This window comes from Brassica rapa, chromosome A06 (assembly GCF_000309985.2).
Source record: "Brassica rapa cultivar Chiifu-401-42 chromosome A06, CAAS_Brap_v3.01, whole genome shotgun sequence".
NCBI classification, from domain to species: domain Eukaryota; kingdom Viridiplantae; phylum Streptophyta; class Magnoliopsida; order Brassicales; family Brassicaceae; genus Brassica; species Brassica rapa.
This window is the reverse complement of record NC_024800.2, coordinates 7,845,907-7,861,109: the sequence shown is the minus strand read 5'-3', so window position 1 is coordinate 7,861,109 and position 15,203 is coordinate 7,845,907. Positions and strand designations below refer to the sequence as shown.

Sequence of the window (15,203 nt, the reverse complement as noted above, 5' to 3'; positions counted from 1 at the left end):
TTTTATTGGTTTGATTAAGTTTAATTAATGTAAAATGAATGAAAATTAACAATTTTTTAATAACTGTGCAAATATCTTAAACACCAACTAATATGAAACAGAGTCAGTGATAAAAATAATAAGCATACAGATGATAATAGTTTAATAATAAGCGTACATAAATGCCGTTTAAGGAGATTTTCAAGAAAAATGCGAATATCCGACCCGTAAAAATGCGGATATGCGATGGGGCTCTACGTCTTTAGGTTCTCCAAGTTATCTTCTTTCCTACAAACTCATCCTATAACCTCTCTTTCTTCCACTGCTCTTCCTCCTCAATATAGCTTCCTCCTCCTCTTCAAGCGTTTTAATTATGCTTCTAAGCAATTCCCACATGGTTGTCCCCGGATATAGATCCATCCTCTCGCCGGGAAACTTCACGACGAGTCCGAGATGTCCCTTAGACATGAGGTTCCCCTCCCCTGGTAGCTCGAAGCGGTACGATGACGGTGGAGTCGGCTTAGGCATCGTCGCTGCGCTTGAGAAATCTGGAAGCATCATGAGGCTCAACCGGCAAGAGATCTCGTCGTCGAGACAAAACCCGGTTTACTACTCTGGTTCCGGTTCGAACAGCTCAAACCCGGTTCATTGTCCCCGGAGAAATCAGTTTGAGGCGGAGATTGAACTCTCTGAAGAATACACTTGCGTCACGAGTCGTCGTGATGGCGTGAGCAAGGTTTATTACAACGACGACGAGTTTGAGTTTCGTGATGATCGACCGGAGGGTGATCGTCGTGAGCGGAGATTGGACAAATCGACGGAAACAGCTGATGAATCAGCGGCGAAGAAGAGAGATGTGTTGATGAGAGATTCTCAAGAGTTTCTGAGTTTGTGTTGCTTGTGTAAGAAGAAACTTCGAGGCAAAGACATTTACATGTACAAGTAAGCTCCTCTACCCACGTGTCTTTTTTTTTTCTTTTTTTTTTTAACTTGAGACACATTTTTACATTAATACTCCATATTAAGTGAGAATTGATTCACGGATGTTTCTGTTATTCAATGTGCAGAGGCGATAGAGGGTTTTGTAGTAAAGAGTGTAGATCGGTGAGAATAATGGAGGATAATATAGACGCGCAACATAAATCGACAAGCATTGAGGTTTTGAGCTCTCGGTGTACCGGAGGACAAGTTTCTCCAGCTGGAATATTCGTAATATAAAGGATTTACTAATTTAGAATTGTGATCAGCGTTGATTGATTATACCCCCAAATTCTTTTTTTTCCTTGTTTGTTTGTTGGTATGATTTTTTTCATAAAGCCATATTATATTTACGCTTGTGAGTTTTTTCTATAACTAGGCAAAACAAAATATAAACAATCTTGATAAAACAGACAACAAAAAATATGTTAGTTTTTTGAAACACTAATAAAAACTGATATTATCAGTTTGTTTGATACACTCTTTGTAACGTATAATGATGTTCAAAGAGGTTTGAAGCCTTTATTGTCTCCGTTTTCAAGAAAATAGTGATTTTATAGTAGTTATTTTATCGATTTAGGGAGTATTATGAAGTTTTACTAAATTAAATGATAAAAAATTATAACGATTTCCATATACCATGAAAAAGAGCTTAAAATACATTAATACAAATGTAGAATGTGGTTAGAAATTTTGAAACAACAGTTAAGATTATAGGCTTTCAGTATATAAAGTATTTACCAAAAACTTAATATTTTCGAAGGGGGTTAACACATGGATTTGCAGAAAATTTCAAAAAATATGACAATATTATTTTAATGGATAGTTGCATCATGCACTAACGTATGATGATGTTCAAAGAGGTTTGGAGCTTTTGTTGTCTCCGTTTTCAAGAAAATAGTGATTTTATAGTGGTTATTCCATCGATTTAGGGAGTACTATGAAGTTTTACTAAATTAATTGATAAACAAATTATAACGATTCTCATATACCATGAAAAAGAGCTTAAAATACATTAATACAAATGTAGAATGTGGTTAGAAATTTTAAAACAACTGTAAAGATTATAGGATTTCAGTATATAAAGTATTTACCAAAAACTCAATATTTTCGAAGGGGGTTAACACATGGATTTTGAGAAAATTTCAAAAAATATGACAATATTATTTTAATGCATAGTTGCATCATGCACTAACGTATGATGATGTTCAAAGAGGTTTGGAGCCTTTGTTGTCTCCGTTTTCAAGAAAATAGTGATTTTATAGTGGTTATTCCATCGATTTAGGAGTACTATGAAGTTTTACTAAATTAATTGATAAACAAATTATAACGATTCTCATATACCATGAAAAAGAGCTTAAAATACATTTATACAAATGTAGAATGTGGTTAGAAATTTTAAAACAACTGTAAAGATTATAGGATTTCAGTATATAAAGTATTTACCAAAAACTCAATATTTTCGAAGGGGGTTAACACATGGATTTTGAGAAAATTTTAAAAAATATGACAATATTGTTTTAATGCATAGTTGCATCATGCACTAATGTATGATGATGTTCAAAGAGGTTTGAAACCTTTGTTGTCTCCGTTTTCAAGAAAATATTGATTTTATAGTGGTTATTCCATTGATTTAGTGAGTACTATGAATTTTTACTAAATTAATTGATAAACAAATTATAACGATTTCCATATACCATGAAAAAAGCTTAAAATACATTAATACAAATGTAGAATGTGGTTAGAAATTTTAAAACAACTATAAACATTATAGGCTTTCAGTATATAAAGTATTTACCAAAAACTCAATATTTTCGAAGGGGGTTAACACATGGATTTGGAGAAAATTTCAAAAAATATGACAATATTGTTTTAATGCATAGTTTTATCATGCACAAACGTATGATGATGATCAAAGAGGTTTGGAGCCTTTGTTGTCTCCGTTTTCAAGAAATAGTGATTTTATAGTGGTTATTCCATCGATTTAGGGAGTACTATAAATTTTTACTAAATTAATTGATAAACAAATTATAACGATTCCCATATACCATGAAAAAAATCATAAAATACATAAATACAAAGGTAGAATGTGGTTAGATTATAGGCTTTCAGTATATAAAGTATTTACCAAAAATTCAATATTTTCGAAGGGGGTTTAACACATGGATTATGAAAAAATTTCTAAAAATATGACAATATTGTTTTAATGCATAGTTGCATCATGCACTAACGTATGATGATGTTCGAAGAAGTTTGGAGCCTTTGCTGTCTCCGTTTTTCAAGAAAATAGTTATTTTATAGTAGTTTTTTCATCGATTTAGGGAGTATTATGAAGTTTTACTAAATTAATTGATAAAAAAATTATAATGATTCCCATATACCATGAAAAAAAGTTTAAAATACATTAATACAAATGTAGAATGTGGTTAGAAATTTTAAAACAACAGTAAAGATTATAGGCTTTCAGTATATAAAGTATTTACCAAACACTCAATATTTTCGAAGGGGGTTAACACATGGATTTTGAGAAAATTTCAAAAAATATGACAATATTGTTTTAATGCATATTTGCATCATGCACTAACGTATGATGATGTTCAAAGAGGTTTGGAGCCTTTGTTGTGTCCATTTTTCAAGAAAATAGTTATTTTATAGTATTTATTTCATCGATTTAGGGAGTATTATGAAGTTTTACTAAATTAATTGATAAAAAAAAATTATAACGATTCCCATATACCATGAAAAAAGAGTTTAAAATACATTAATACAAATGTAGAGTGTGGTTAGAAATTTTAAAACAACAGTAAAGATTATAGGCTTTCAGTATATAAAGTATTTACCAAAAACTCAATATTTTCGAAGGGGGTTAACACATGGATTTTGAGAAAATTTTAAAAAATAAAACAATATTGTTTTAATGCATAGTTGCATCATGCACTAACGTATGATGATGTTCGAAGAGGTTTGGAGCCTTTGTTGTCTCCGTTTTTCAAGAAAATAGTTATTTTAGTAGTTTGTTCATCGTTTTAGGGAGTATTATGAAGTTTTACTAAATTAATTGATAAAACAAATTATAAAAATTACCATATACCATGAAAAAGAGCTTAAAATAAATTAATACAAATGTAGAATGTGGTTAGAAATTTTAAAACAACACTAAAGATTATAGGCTTTCAATATATAAAGTATATACCAAAAACTCAATATTTTCGAAGGGGTTAACACATGGATTTTTTAGAAAATTTCAAAAAATATGACAATGTTGTTTTAATGCATAGTTGCATCATGCACTAACGTATGATGATGTTCGAAGAGGTTTGGAGCCTTTGTTGTCTCCGTTTTTCAAGAAAATAGTTATTTTTAGTAGTTTTTTCATCGATTTAAAGAGTATTATGAAGTTTTACTAAATTAATTGACAAAAAAATTATAAAGATTCTCATATACCATGAAAAAGAACTTAAAATAAATTAATACAAATGTAGAATGTGGTTAGAAATTTTAAAACAACACTAAAGATTATAGGCTTTCAGTATATAAAGTATTTACCAAAAACTCAATATTTTCGAAGGGGGGTAAAAACACATGGATTTTGAGAAAATTTCAAAAATTATGAAAATATTTTTTTATTGCATATTTGCAACATGCACTAACGTATGATGATGTTCAAAGAGGTTTGGAGCCTTTGTTGTCTCCGTTTTTCAAGAAAATAGTTATTTTATAGTATTTATTTCATCGATTTAGGGAGTATTATGAAGTTTTACTAAATTAATTGATAAACAAATTATAAAGATTCTCATATACCATGAAAAAGAGCTTAAAATACATTAACACAAATGTAGAATGTGGTTAGAAATTTTAAAACAACACTAAAGATTATAGGCTTTCAGTATATAAAGTATTTACCAAAAACTCAATATTTTCGAAGGGGTTAACACATGGATTTTGAGAAAATTTCAAAAATATGACAATATTGTTTTAATGCATAGTTGCATCATGCACTAACGTATGATAATGTTCGAAGAGTTTTGGAGCCTTTGTTGTCTCCATTTTCCAAGAAAATAGTTATTTATAGTAGTTTTTTCATCGATTTAGGGAGTATTATGAAGTTTTACTAAATTAATTGATAAAAACATTATAACGATTCCCATATACCATGAAAAAGAACTTAAAATAAATTAATACAAATGTAGAATGTGGTTAGAAATTTTAAAACAACACTAAAGATTATAGGCTCTCAGTATATAAAGTATTTACCAAAAACTCAATATTTTCGAAGGGGGTTAACACATGGATTTTGAGAAAATTTCAAAAAATATAACAATATTGTTTTAATGCATATTTGCATCATGCACTAACGTATGATGATGTTCAAAGAGGTTTGGAGCCTTTGTTGTCTCCGTTTTTCAAGAAAATAGTTATTTTATAGTATTTATTTCATCGATTTAGGGAATATTATGAAGTTTTACTAAATTAATTGATAAAAAAATTAGAAAGATTCCCATATACCATGAAAAAGAGCTTAAAATAAATTAATACAAATGTAAGATGTGGTTAGAAATTTTAAAACAACACTAAAGATTATAGGCTTTCAGTATATAAAGTATTTACCAAAAACTCAATATTTTCAAAGGGGGTTAACACATTGATTTTGAGAAAATTTCAAAAAATATGAAAATATTGTTTTATTGCATAGTTGCAACATGCACTAACGTATGATGATGTTCAAAGAGGTTTAGAGCCTTAGTTGTCTCCGTTTTTCAAGAAAATAGTTATTTTATAATAGTTTTTTCATCGATTTAAAGAATATTATGAAGTTTTACTAAATTAATTGATAAAAAATTATGAAGATTCACATATACAATGAAAAAGAGTTTAAAATAAATTAATACAAATGTAGAATGTGTTTAGAAATTTTAAAACAACACTAAAGATTATAGGCTTTCAGTATATAAAGTATTTACCAAAAACTCAATATTTTCGAAGGGGGGTTAACACATGGATTTTGAAAAAATTTCAAAAAATATGAAAATATTGTTTTATTGCATAGTTGTAACATGCACTAACGTATGATGATGTTCAAAGAGGTTTGGAGCCTTTGTTGTCTCTGTTATTCAAGAAAATAGTTATTTTATAGTAGTTTTTTCATCGATTTAAAGAGTATTATGAAGTTTTACTAAATTAATTGATAAAAAAATAGAAAGATTCCCATATACCATGAAAAAGAGCTTAAAATAAATTAATACAAATGTAAAATGTGGTTAGAAATTTTAAAACAACACTAAAGATTATAGGCTTTCAGTATATAAAGTATTTACCAAAAACTCAATATTTTCGAAGGGGGGTTAACACATGGATTTTGAGAAAATTTCAAAAAATATGAAAATATTGTTTTAGTGCATAGTTGCAACATGCACTAACGTATAATGATGTTCAAAGAGGTTTGGAGCCTTTCTTGTCTCCGTTTTTCAAGAAAATAGTTATTTTATAGTATTTATTTCATCGATTTAGGGAGTATTATGAATTTTTACTAAATTAATTGATAAATAAATTATAAAGATTCTCATATACCATGAAAAAGAGCTTAAAATAGATTAATACAAATGTAGAATGTGGTTAGAAATTTTAAAACAACACTAAAGATTATAGGCTTTCAGTATATAAAGTATTTGCCAAAAACTCGATTTTTTCGAAGGGGGTTTAACACATGGATTTTGAAAAAATTTCAAAAACTATGACAATATTGTTTTAATGCATAGTTGCATCATGTACTAACGTATGATGATGTTCGAAGAAGTTTGGTGCCTTTTTTGTCTCCGTTTTTCAAGAAAATTGTTATTTTATAGTAGTTTTTTCATCGATTTAGGGAGCATTATGAAATTTTACTAAATTAATTGATAAAAAAATTATAAAGATTCCCATATACCATGAAAAAGAGCTTAAAATAAATTAATGCAAATGTAGAATGTGGTTAGAAATTTTAAACAACACTAAAGATTATAGGCTTTTAGTATATAAAGTATTTACCAAAAACTCAATATTTTCGAAGGGGGTTAACACATGGATTTTGTGAAAATTTTTAAAAATATGACAATATTGTTTTAATGCATAGTTAGATCATGCACTAACGTATGATGATGTTAAAAGAGGTTTGGAGCCTTTGTTGTCTCCGTTTTTCAAGAAAATAGTTATTTTATAGTATTTGTTTCATCGATTTAGGGAGTGTTATGAAGTCTTACTAAATTAATTGATAAAAAAATTATAACGATTCTCATATACCTTGAAAAAGAGCTTAAAATACATTAATACAAATGTAGAATGTGGTTAGAAATTTTAAAACAACAGTATAGATTATATGCTTTCAGTATATAAAGTATTTACCAAAAACTCAATATTTTCAAAGGGGGTTAACACATTGATTTTGAGAAAATTTCAAAAAATATGACAATATTATTTTAATGCATAGTTGCATCATGCACTAACGTATGATGATGTTCAAAGAGGTTTGGAGCCTTTGTTGTCTCCGTTTTTCAAGAAAATAGTTATTTTATAGTAGTTATTTCATCGATTTGGGGAGTATTATGATGTTTTACTAAATTAATTGATAAAAAATTATAACGATTCCCATTTACCATGAAAAATAGCTTAAAATATATTAATACAGATGTAGAATGTGGTTAGAAATTTTAAAACAACACTAAAGATTATTGGCTTTCAGTATATAAATTATTTACCAAAAACTCAATATTTTCGAAGGGGGTTAACACATGGATTTGTAGAAAATTTCAAAAAATATGTCAATATTGTTTTAATGCATAGTTGCATCATGCACTAACGTATGATGATGTTTAAAGAGGTTTGGAGCCTTTGTTGTCTCCGTTTTCAAGAAAATAGTGATTTTATAGTGGTTATTCCATCGATTTAGAGAGTATTATGAAGTTTTACTAAATTAATTGATAAAAAAAATTATAATGATTCCCATACTCCCTAAATAGATGGAATAACCACTATAAAATAACTATTTTCTTGAAAAACGGAGACAACAAAGGCTCCAAAACTCTTTGAACATCATCATATGTTAGTGCATGATGCAACTATGCATTAAAACAATATTGTCATATTTTTTGAAATTTTCTCATAATCCATGTGTTAACCCTTCAAAAATATTGAGTTTTTGGTAAATACTTTATATACTGAAGCCTATAATGTTTAGTGTTGTTTAAAAATTTCTAACCACATTCTAAATTTGTATTAATGTACTTTAAGCTCTTTTTCATGGTATATGGAAATCTTTATAATTTTGTTTTCAATTAATTTAATAAACTTCATAATACTCCCTAAATCGATGGAATAACCACTATAAAATCACTATTTTCTTGAAAAAACGGAGACAACAAAGGCTCTAAACCTCTTTGAACATCATCATATGTTAGTGCATGATGCATCATGCAACTATGCATTAAAACAATATTGTCATATTTTTTGAAATTTTCTCAAAATCCATGTGTTAACAACTCCTTCGAAAATATTGAGTTTTTGGTAAATACTTTATATACTGAAGTCTATAATCTTTACTGTTGCTTTAAAATTTCTAACCATATTCTACATTTGTATTAATGTATTTTAAATTTTTTTTCATGGTATATGAGAATCGTTATAATTTTTTTATCAATTAATTTAGTAAAACTTCATATTATTCCATAAGTCGATAAAATAACTATTATAAAATCACTATTTTTTCAAAATCCATGTGCATGTAGTAAAGAAAATAAAAGCAAAAACGTATTGGAATCACATGGTATGAATACAAGTTTATTCAAATCTTACAACCAGTGTGTGTGTTTTTATCTAACCTCAAAAGTCGTCACTAAACACAACTTGTCCCCTCTTTAAGAAACTCTGCAAAACTCTGTACAAGAAGACGAGTATTAACAGAATCAGGATTCTTGATATGGAAGATGTGATCTTCGTCCTCAGTCTCTATCACTCCAACTCTCCCTTCCCACCCACTACTCTTCTCAAGCTTCGCCGCGTAACCCCAACCTTCCCTCGCCAGCACATCGTTCCCCGCCACCATCACCAAAACACGCCCGCAACCCAACCCGGACATATCCGACCCGACCACGTTAACCCACGGATCCTCCTCCACTCCCATCTCGCTGTTCGGACTCGCGATCTCCCACATCCCTTGCATGTATCTCATCGCCGCCGCAGCTTCGTGCTCCTCCTCCACCGGAGCTTTCGAAAAGAAGAAGGGGTGAAACAGAGCCATCCCCGAGATTTCGAAACTTCCCTTCTTCTCCTTTCCAGCTCTCATAGCCATGTGATGAGCTATGTTTGCTCCGGCGCTGTCTCCGGCAAGGAAGACTCTGCTGAAGTCCGCGTGGTCGTTCACCCAGCGTTCGGGACCAGACCCGGAGACATGAGTGAACACCCATTTCAACGCGTCCCACGAGTCTTCGTAGGGGATGGGGATCGGATGCTCAGGCGCACGCCGGTAATCCACCGATACGGCGATGCATTCCGCGGCTGAGACAGCCGACGTGAGGAAAGTGTGGTAAATAGGAGAGAAAGCTGTTTCCATGATGAAACCCCCGCCGTGAAAGTAGACGAGGAGCGGGAGCTTCTTCTTATTCTTGTCTTCACCGGCTTTATGAGATAGGTAAATCCGGAGAGAGAGGTTTTTCTCCGGTGAAAAGACGGCATCTTTTGATACGACGCCGTTTTGAGGGTTTAGCAAAGGTGGGACGAAGGTATCGGCCACGAGGCGTTCGATACGGCCGTTCTTGTAGACTCTATACCTCGGATAGTCGTATGCGATTCGGAATCTGAATCCATCGGTCTTCGGATCAGAATGTTAGAAGAAGAAGAAGATGGATTAGCTGATTTATATATAAATGGTATGCTTTTTTAGAGGCTGGGTTGATTGTTTCCACGTTTCTTTTTCCTAGCTGTTGTTACCTACTAAACTCATACTAATTCATTGGTGCGATTAAATAAATTGAACTAGAGTATACGTACGTAGTAGGTTGGAAAATTAAGCAAATGAGAATAGATTTAACGATTTTTGTAATACTAATGTTAATTTCTCGGCAATCGATTCAAGACACACCACGGACGTATTTAACATGTATTAACGAGGAATAGTACATGTCTTTTTATTTTCATCGGAATATGATTTTATCTTGTTAAATATATTTTTTTCGTTTGAGCTGCTATAAGAGCAGTTCTTTGTAAATAGATTAATAAAGAAATATTCAAACGAAACTAAAGTATAGTAGTCGTCAACAAAATTTGTTGTTCTTACAAAATCAGTAACATACGAGACTATTTGAAATAACCCAGAGATGGGGATTATACAATACCTAGAAAAGACAGACGCTAACAAGAATTGATCGCTAATCATAATCAAATACATACAAATATATGAAGTTTCCTACTAATTGAATAGTTGTGAAAAAATATAATTAAGAACCATGGACGCAGGAGTTTTGTTCTTCTTGTTTTATTGATGCAACGTCAAAAGAATAGCCCGGTACGGTTTGTGGTTATTTAGCGATATCACGTCACATATCAGCTGCTAAACCAAGCCAAGAGGTGGTGCTGTTTCCGGTTTGAGGCTTTGAAAACGCTTTGGCTGGATCGCTCAACTGGTATGGTGCCTTTGACGTAACCCTATCCTTTCTCTTCGCCAAGAACCGATGAAGTGAAGCTCTTCTCGCAATAGGAAGTTCTGTAATATAAAAAGGAACAATTCTCTGTTAGAAGCTGTATGACAACAAAAAAAAAGGTAGCTAAAAGGAGATGGAAACCAAAAAGAGGGTGAGAAAGATTACCACATGCCATTGCAGCTGAGGAGGTTTGCTTTGGGTCTTGAGATGCTGTTTTCATGAGATGAGGAACTTGGTTCGGGGTAGGAGCGATGTTGTTGTTAAGAGTAGATTTGAAACCGGTGAAGGTGTTAGCGGTTCCTTTGCTAGCCAAGTTCATAACTTCTTTGGCTTTCTCAGCAGAAAAGTCATTGAACACAATCACTTGCCCGCCGTAGAATATAGTCAACGGTGCAGTTTGAGGCTCTGGTTTCAAAGATCTGTGTTTCAAGAAAGCACATAACTTAGTCAAGAGATGAGAAAAAATAGTAATAGCTTTATACATCAGTAAGTTTTAACCGGACATACCTAGTAGTAGTAGTCTGTGTCATTTTGGGGACAACTTCCTTGGGGATTGAGGAAGATGAGGAAGAAAAGCTTGGTTGCCTAGGAAACAGATTCTTGGGTTTAACATCTTGAGCAGCGGCCATGGAACCCACGTTGGAAGCTTCACAAGGGAATAAACTCATGGTTGTTGTAGGCTTACGTGACATGCCTGCAAGTATGATCCAAACAAGTTAGATCTCTCTCTGTTCCATAGCTTTCATTGACAATTCTAGCAAACTTTAGGTAAGAAACAAAAGGCTAACCACTGTCAAACGAATCAGACACGCAAGCCTAACTTACACACTCATACGCATAGAGATATGTAAGTCAACAAACGTGTCTAATACCTACCTAAATTATAGCTATTAATTCCAGATGAAATAACTCTAAGAACCGGTTTGTGTTACTAGTTCCGGTCAGCGGATTAACTTTCTAGTATGATTTCAGGAAACTAAAAAAAATGAAATAAAAAAAATCTGGATGCAGAAGATTGAGAAGGCTCCTTACCGTTGGTCTCAGGCTTGCATGACATCCCTAAGCTGAGATCTCCAAAGCTACCGTTCTCCTTCAGATACTGACTCAATCGACTACACGTCAGCGAGAAGCTCGGCTTCCCTGAGGAAGAAGATCTCCGAGTAGCAGAGCACTCCATAGAACTCGACATCGTTAAGCAACTTGGAAGAAACGAATCAAAACCACTAGAAAACGTTTATAAATCTTCTTCTTCTTCAGTTTTTCTTTATCTTTATTTTTCTGAGTTTCAGTTTCTCTCTTCTTCTAGTTCTTCTTGTTGCAAATTTGAGTTTGTCACGAGGGAGAAATGGGGTGGCGGTGACCCAACGCGCCCCCAAAAGTTTTCTCTCAACCCTAATCACCCTCGTTCTCGAATCGTCGACTTCATCCAGCCTCTCCGGCGCCGTTAGGCGGTGTGAGAGGGCCACATTCATCCCGCGAAGTCCATCTCCACCTCTTCCCTCTGCTGCTACCCTCTTCGTCTATCCTCCTTGCTCGGTCTTCTGGATCTGTAGAATCTCTTCCTCCGGATAATCGGGTATCAGAGGCGTCTCTGGTTCCTCTGGAACTCCAGCGAGGCTAGTCAAGTCCGGGTTAGCATAGGGAGCCTTGGGTCTTCCGGTAGACGCTGATTGCGCTCGATCTGGGTCAGATCTGAGATCCGAGACACGCCGGAGCAACGGACGCGTCGCTGCTGTCCCCGTTCCTGTCTTGCTCCAGTCAGCTTCCTCTATCGACTTGCTCCAAGGTTTCGTAGAGCTCCTCCTCTCAGTCTGAGTGAACTGTGGTAGCGAGGTGTACCACTGAGGACCTCTGTCTCTTAGTCCAAGAATCAACAACCATGACGGTCTTGCGGTAATCGTTTGGCTCCTCTTCTTGTTCCCGATCTTTGTTTAGTAGGGTTTTGAGGACAACCCGTAGTCAAGGATTCACCTGCATCTAGCCGGAGCCTTCATCTACCAGTTGAGTCGTCTGTTTTCAAGGAGCTTCTATACTCCTTCCGTGCTTCATTCCCGTGTTTCCTTTGCTCCGACAGCCTCTCTGATGTAACATCGATGTCTCTGCCGTTCTTATGTGTCGCGTGGCCGGAGGGAGCCAGCTTAGACCGCCTACGCTTGACCGTAACTTGGGCTTCATTTTCTGCGGTATTGACTCGGGATTGCTTCTGTGTACTCTGTCGAGATAGCTAAGGTTTGATCGGTCGACGTCCTCCTCCAGTGGTGCGCCGGGGTGTTTGCCAGCCACCGCCGTTGAAGCCTGCTGGAGCCACTTCGGTGAGTGTTCGGCTGCAAAGCTCTAAAAGCTATTCTCTTGCTTGCTGGTCAATCCTATAAGCAAGAAGTGCATTGGTTTAGGGAGTTTAAATTGTTGTTTTTCTTGTGCTAGTTTAATCTATTAACTTCATGCTTTCCATTGTTTGGAAGTTTGGACTTAATTCTTAGATTCTTAGGGATTTTTTTAAACTTTTTGCGGTCCTTAAGAATCAAATTAGCTGTCAAAGCAAGCTATGGCTGCAAGTTTCTTGTAACCAAATCATCATTCTTAGTAATGAAATTTACAATTTAGCAAAAAAAAAGAAATGGGGTGGCCTCTTAAATAAAACTTTCTTTTCCTCCAATCACAAAAATAAAATAAATTATAATTTTTATCTAATTATGCGTCCTTAATAACCACGTGTTTTATTTATTGTTTCTTTTAATCAAAGTCGGGAAATGCGTCTCGGTTCACTGTTCTTCACGTTCAACGCTTTTTAGTCAAATTACAATTTTATCCCCTCTTCACGACGCTAGTTAATTATTGGTTGTGCGCTGGTAGGAAGACGAAGTCAAACAAAACACCAGCCATTGTGAATTTACCGTTCTGCCCCACGTAGTATGGTAACTTGCAAGTCAAAAAGAGACTAGTTGTTCTATTTTGGTTGGTATTTGCATGAACCGGTGTTTACTCAAAAATAAAGTGTAGGTTTTGTTTCTTTAACAGATGGTCTATTATGTACGTTTTCTTTTTAAGTTCAGTTATATTGCAGATTAAATTGTATGTACTGGTCCTTTTAAAATGGATTAATTAGGTAGTCTGTTTACAATTGTGCATATGTTTAAAGTCATTGTTATCAAACAATGTAACTTTTTGACAAGTATGGAGAAGGAACATTCCTAGCAGCTTGAACTAGCCGTCGCAAAATATGACATCCTGTAAGTAGACATTTTGTAACAAATATTTTGTTCAAACTCAAATAATAACATTCTTATTTTCTAATAATATAAAACATATATGGTTGGTATGTAATCTATATACATTTGAAGAAACCCTTTATAATGTATACGACATCATCAGTAGAAACAATATAATATTCGTTAAAAACAAATGAAGTCCATACACAAAATTACACTAGTGAGTTTCATAATTAAATTATGATATATATATTAGTTAACACTAAAATTCGAATCCTCCACTACAAGTTGAATCATAGTGTGATATAAGTACGTATCAATTATCAAAGTTGTAATGAAGTATTTATTAACTATTAGTTATGGTTGAAGCATGTAGGGAGATGTGAAATGTTTTATAGTTTGTCAGAATATTTTTCCTCATGGTTCTGGTGGTGAAATTTCTTTGGTATCTTATGCTAACAAGAAATCGACCATACGTCCAAAATATATATTCTCAAATGTGGGGAAAATATAGATTTATATACATTGAAAACAAATAAGGTGAAATAAGATAGAATCAAGCAAAACGCGTTACAAGTCACAGTCAAGCCTCTTTGGCAGTTTGTAAGTGCTCTTGATAATAAATGACATAGTCTTAGAATTTGAATAATACTCGAAACATTTTTAAACTAATTATTATAATTGTTATTAACTCGTGATTCATGCAGAGATGCTACTAAATGTTTGTCTATTAAGGTCTGTGAGCCGTCGGTTAGTAATTAAATGCGGCAGAAGCTGAAGCTTGAAGTCAGTCCACATGTCGACCGTCAGAATTGATAATTGCCATGAATCATATTATAATTGAATTCAACAATCTTGACAAGAAAAAAAAATATAACAGAACGTAACGAAGAATAACAATACAATGAAGGAAGCGAAAATGAATTTGGTGTTGTCGTCCATTAAATCAATATTACAGGTTGATTTGAGACCTAATCAGATCCTCATCCAACAAACAAATATGACCTTATAGTATATGCATACGTCCAAGGATACTATCGTCCAACTGATAAAAACGTAAATGAATGAAATCTTTTTTTTTTTGAATAGAACGAAGGAAATCTTCACGGCGTTAATAAACTGTGAGTGGGTCTCAGTCAAAGACAGCTCCACAATCCACATTGTTCCGTCGACCACGTTTTTGTTGTTATGTGTTTTAAAGTAAAGAAAAAAAACAGTACTAATAAAGTTAAAAATGGAAAATAAAGAACTCAAAAAGAAAAGCAAAGAAATACTTATTACAAAACAAGGAGGAAACCAGAAAGAAGGGGGCAGCAAGTCCACGTTGTCTGTGCCAATCTAACGTGAAGAGTGTCCAACTGTTGTTGGT

At 33.4% G+C, this 15,203-nt stretch overlaps 3 protein-coding genes across 4 annotated transcripts; 1 reads left to right on the top strand and 2 right to left on the bottom strand.

Annotated features, from left to right (window-relative positions):
- The first annotated feature begins 66 nt into the window (after nucleotides 1–66).
- Nucleotides 67–1,332, top strand: LOC103872714 (FCS-Like Zinc finger 12). Its single transcript, XM_009151143.3, has 2 exons — nucleotides 67–921; nucleotides 1,047–1,332. Exons 1-2 carry the CDS (start codon nucleotides 353–355, stop codon nucleotides 1,195–1,197), a joined length of 720 nt encoding a protein of 239 aa, XP_009149391.1. The 5' UTR covers nucleotides 67–352; the 3' UTR covers nucleotides 1,198–1,332.
- A 7,389-nt stretch (nucleotides 1,333–8,721) lies between these two features.
- Nucleotides 8,722–9,811, bottom strand: LOC103872928 (probable carboxylesterase 1; the record flags this gene model as incomplete). The annotated part of the gene is made up of 1 exon (XM_009151365.2): nucleotides 8,722–9,811. A coding segment is annotated over one exon (990 nt), but the record flags the coding sequence as incomplete, so codon positions are not given.
- Nucleotides 9,812–10,205: 394 nt separating this feature from the next.
- Nucleotides 10,206–13,636, bottom strand: LOC103872713 (protein TIFY 10A). 2 transcript variants are annotated; one of them, XM_033272840.1, is made up of 5 exons: nucleotides 13,248–13,636; nucleotides 11,658–11,975; nucleotides 11,133–11,319; nucleotides 10,791–11,044; nucleotides 10,206–10,687 (listed from the first exon to the last, which is right to left on the bottom strand). In XM_033272840.1, the coding sequence occupies exons 2-5, from the start codon at nucleotides 11,812–11,814 to the stop codon at nucleotides 10,521–10,523; spliced, it is 765 nt and encodes a 254-aa protein (XP_033128731.1). In that variant the 5' UTR covers nucleotides 11,815–11,975; nucleotides 13,248–13,636; the 3' UTR covers nucleotides 10,206–10,520. The 2 variants fall into 2 exon arrangements, with proteins under 2 accessions (XP_033128731.1, XP_009149389.1); XM_009151141.3 differs by lacking the exon at nucleotides 13,248–13,636 and having other exon boundaries at nucleotides 11,658–13,208.
- Between the last annotated feature and the right edge of the window lie 1,567 nt (nucleotides 13,637–15,203).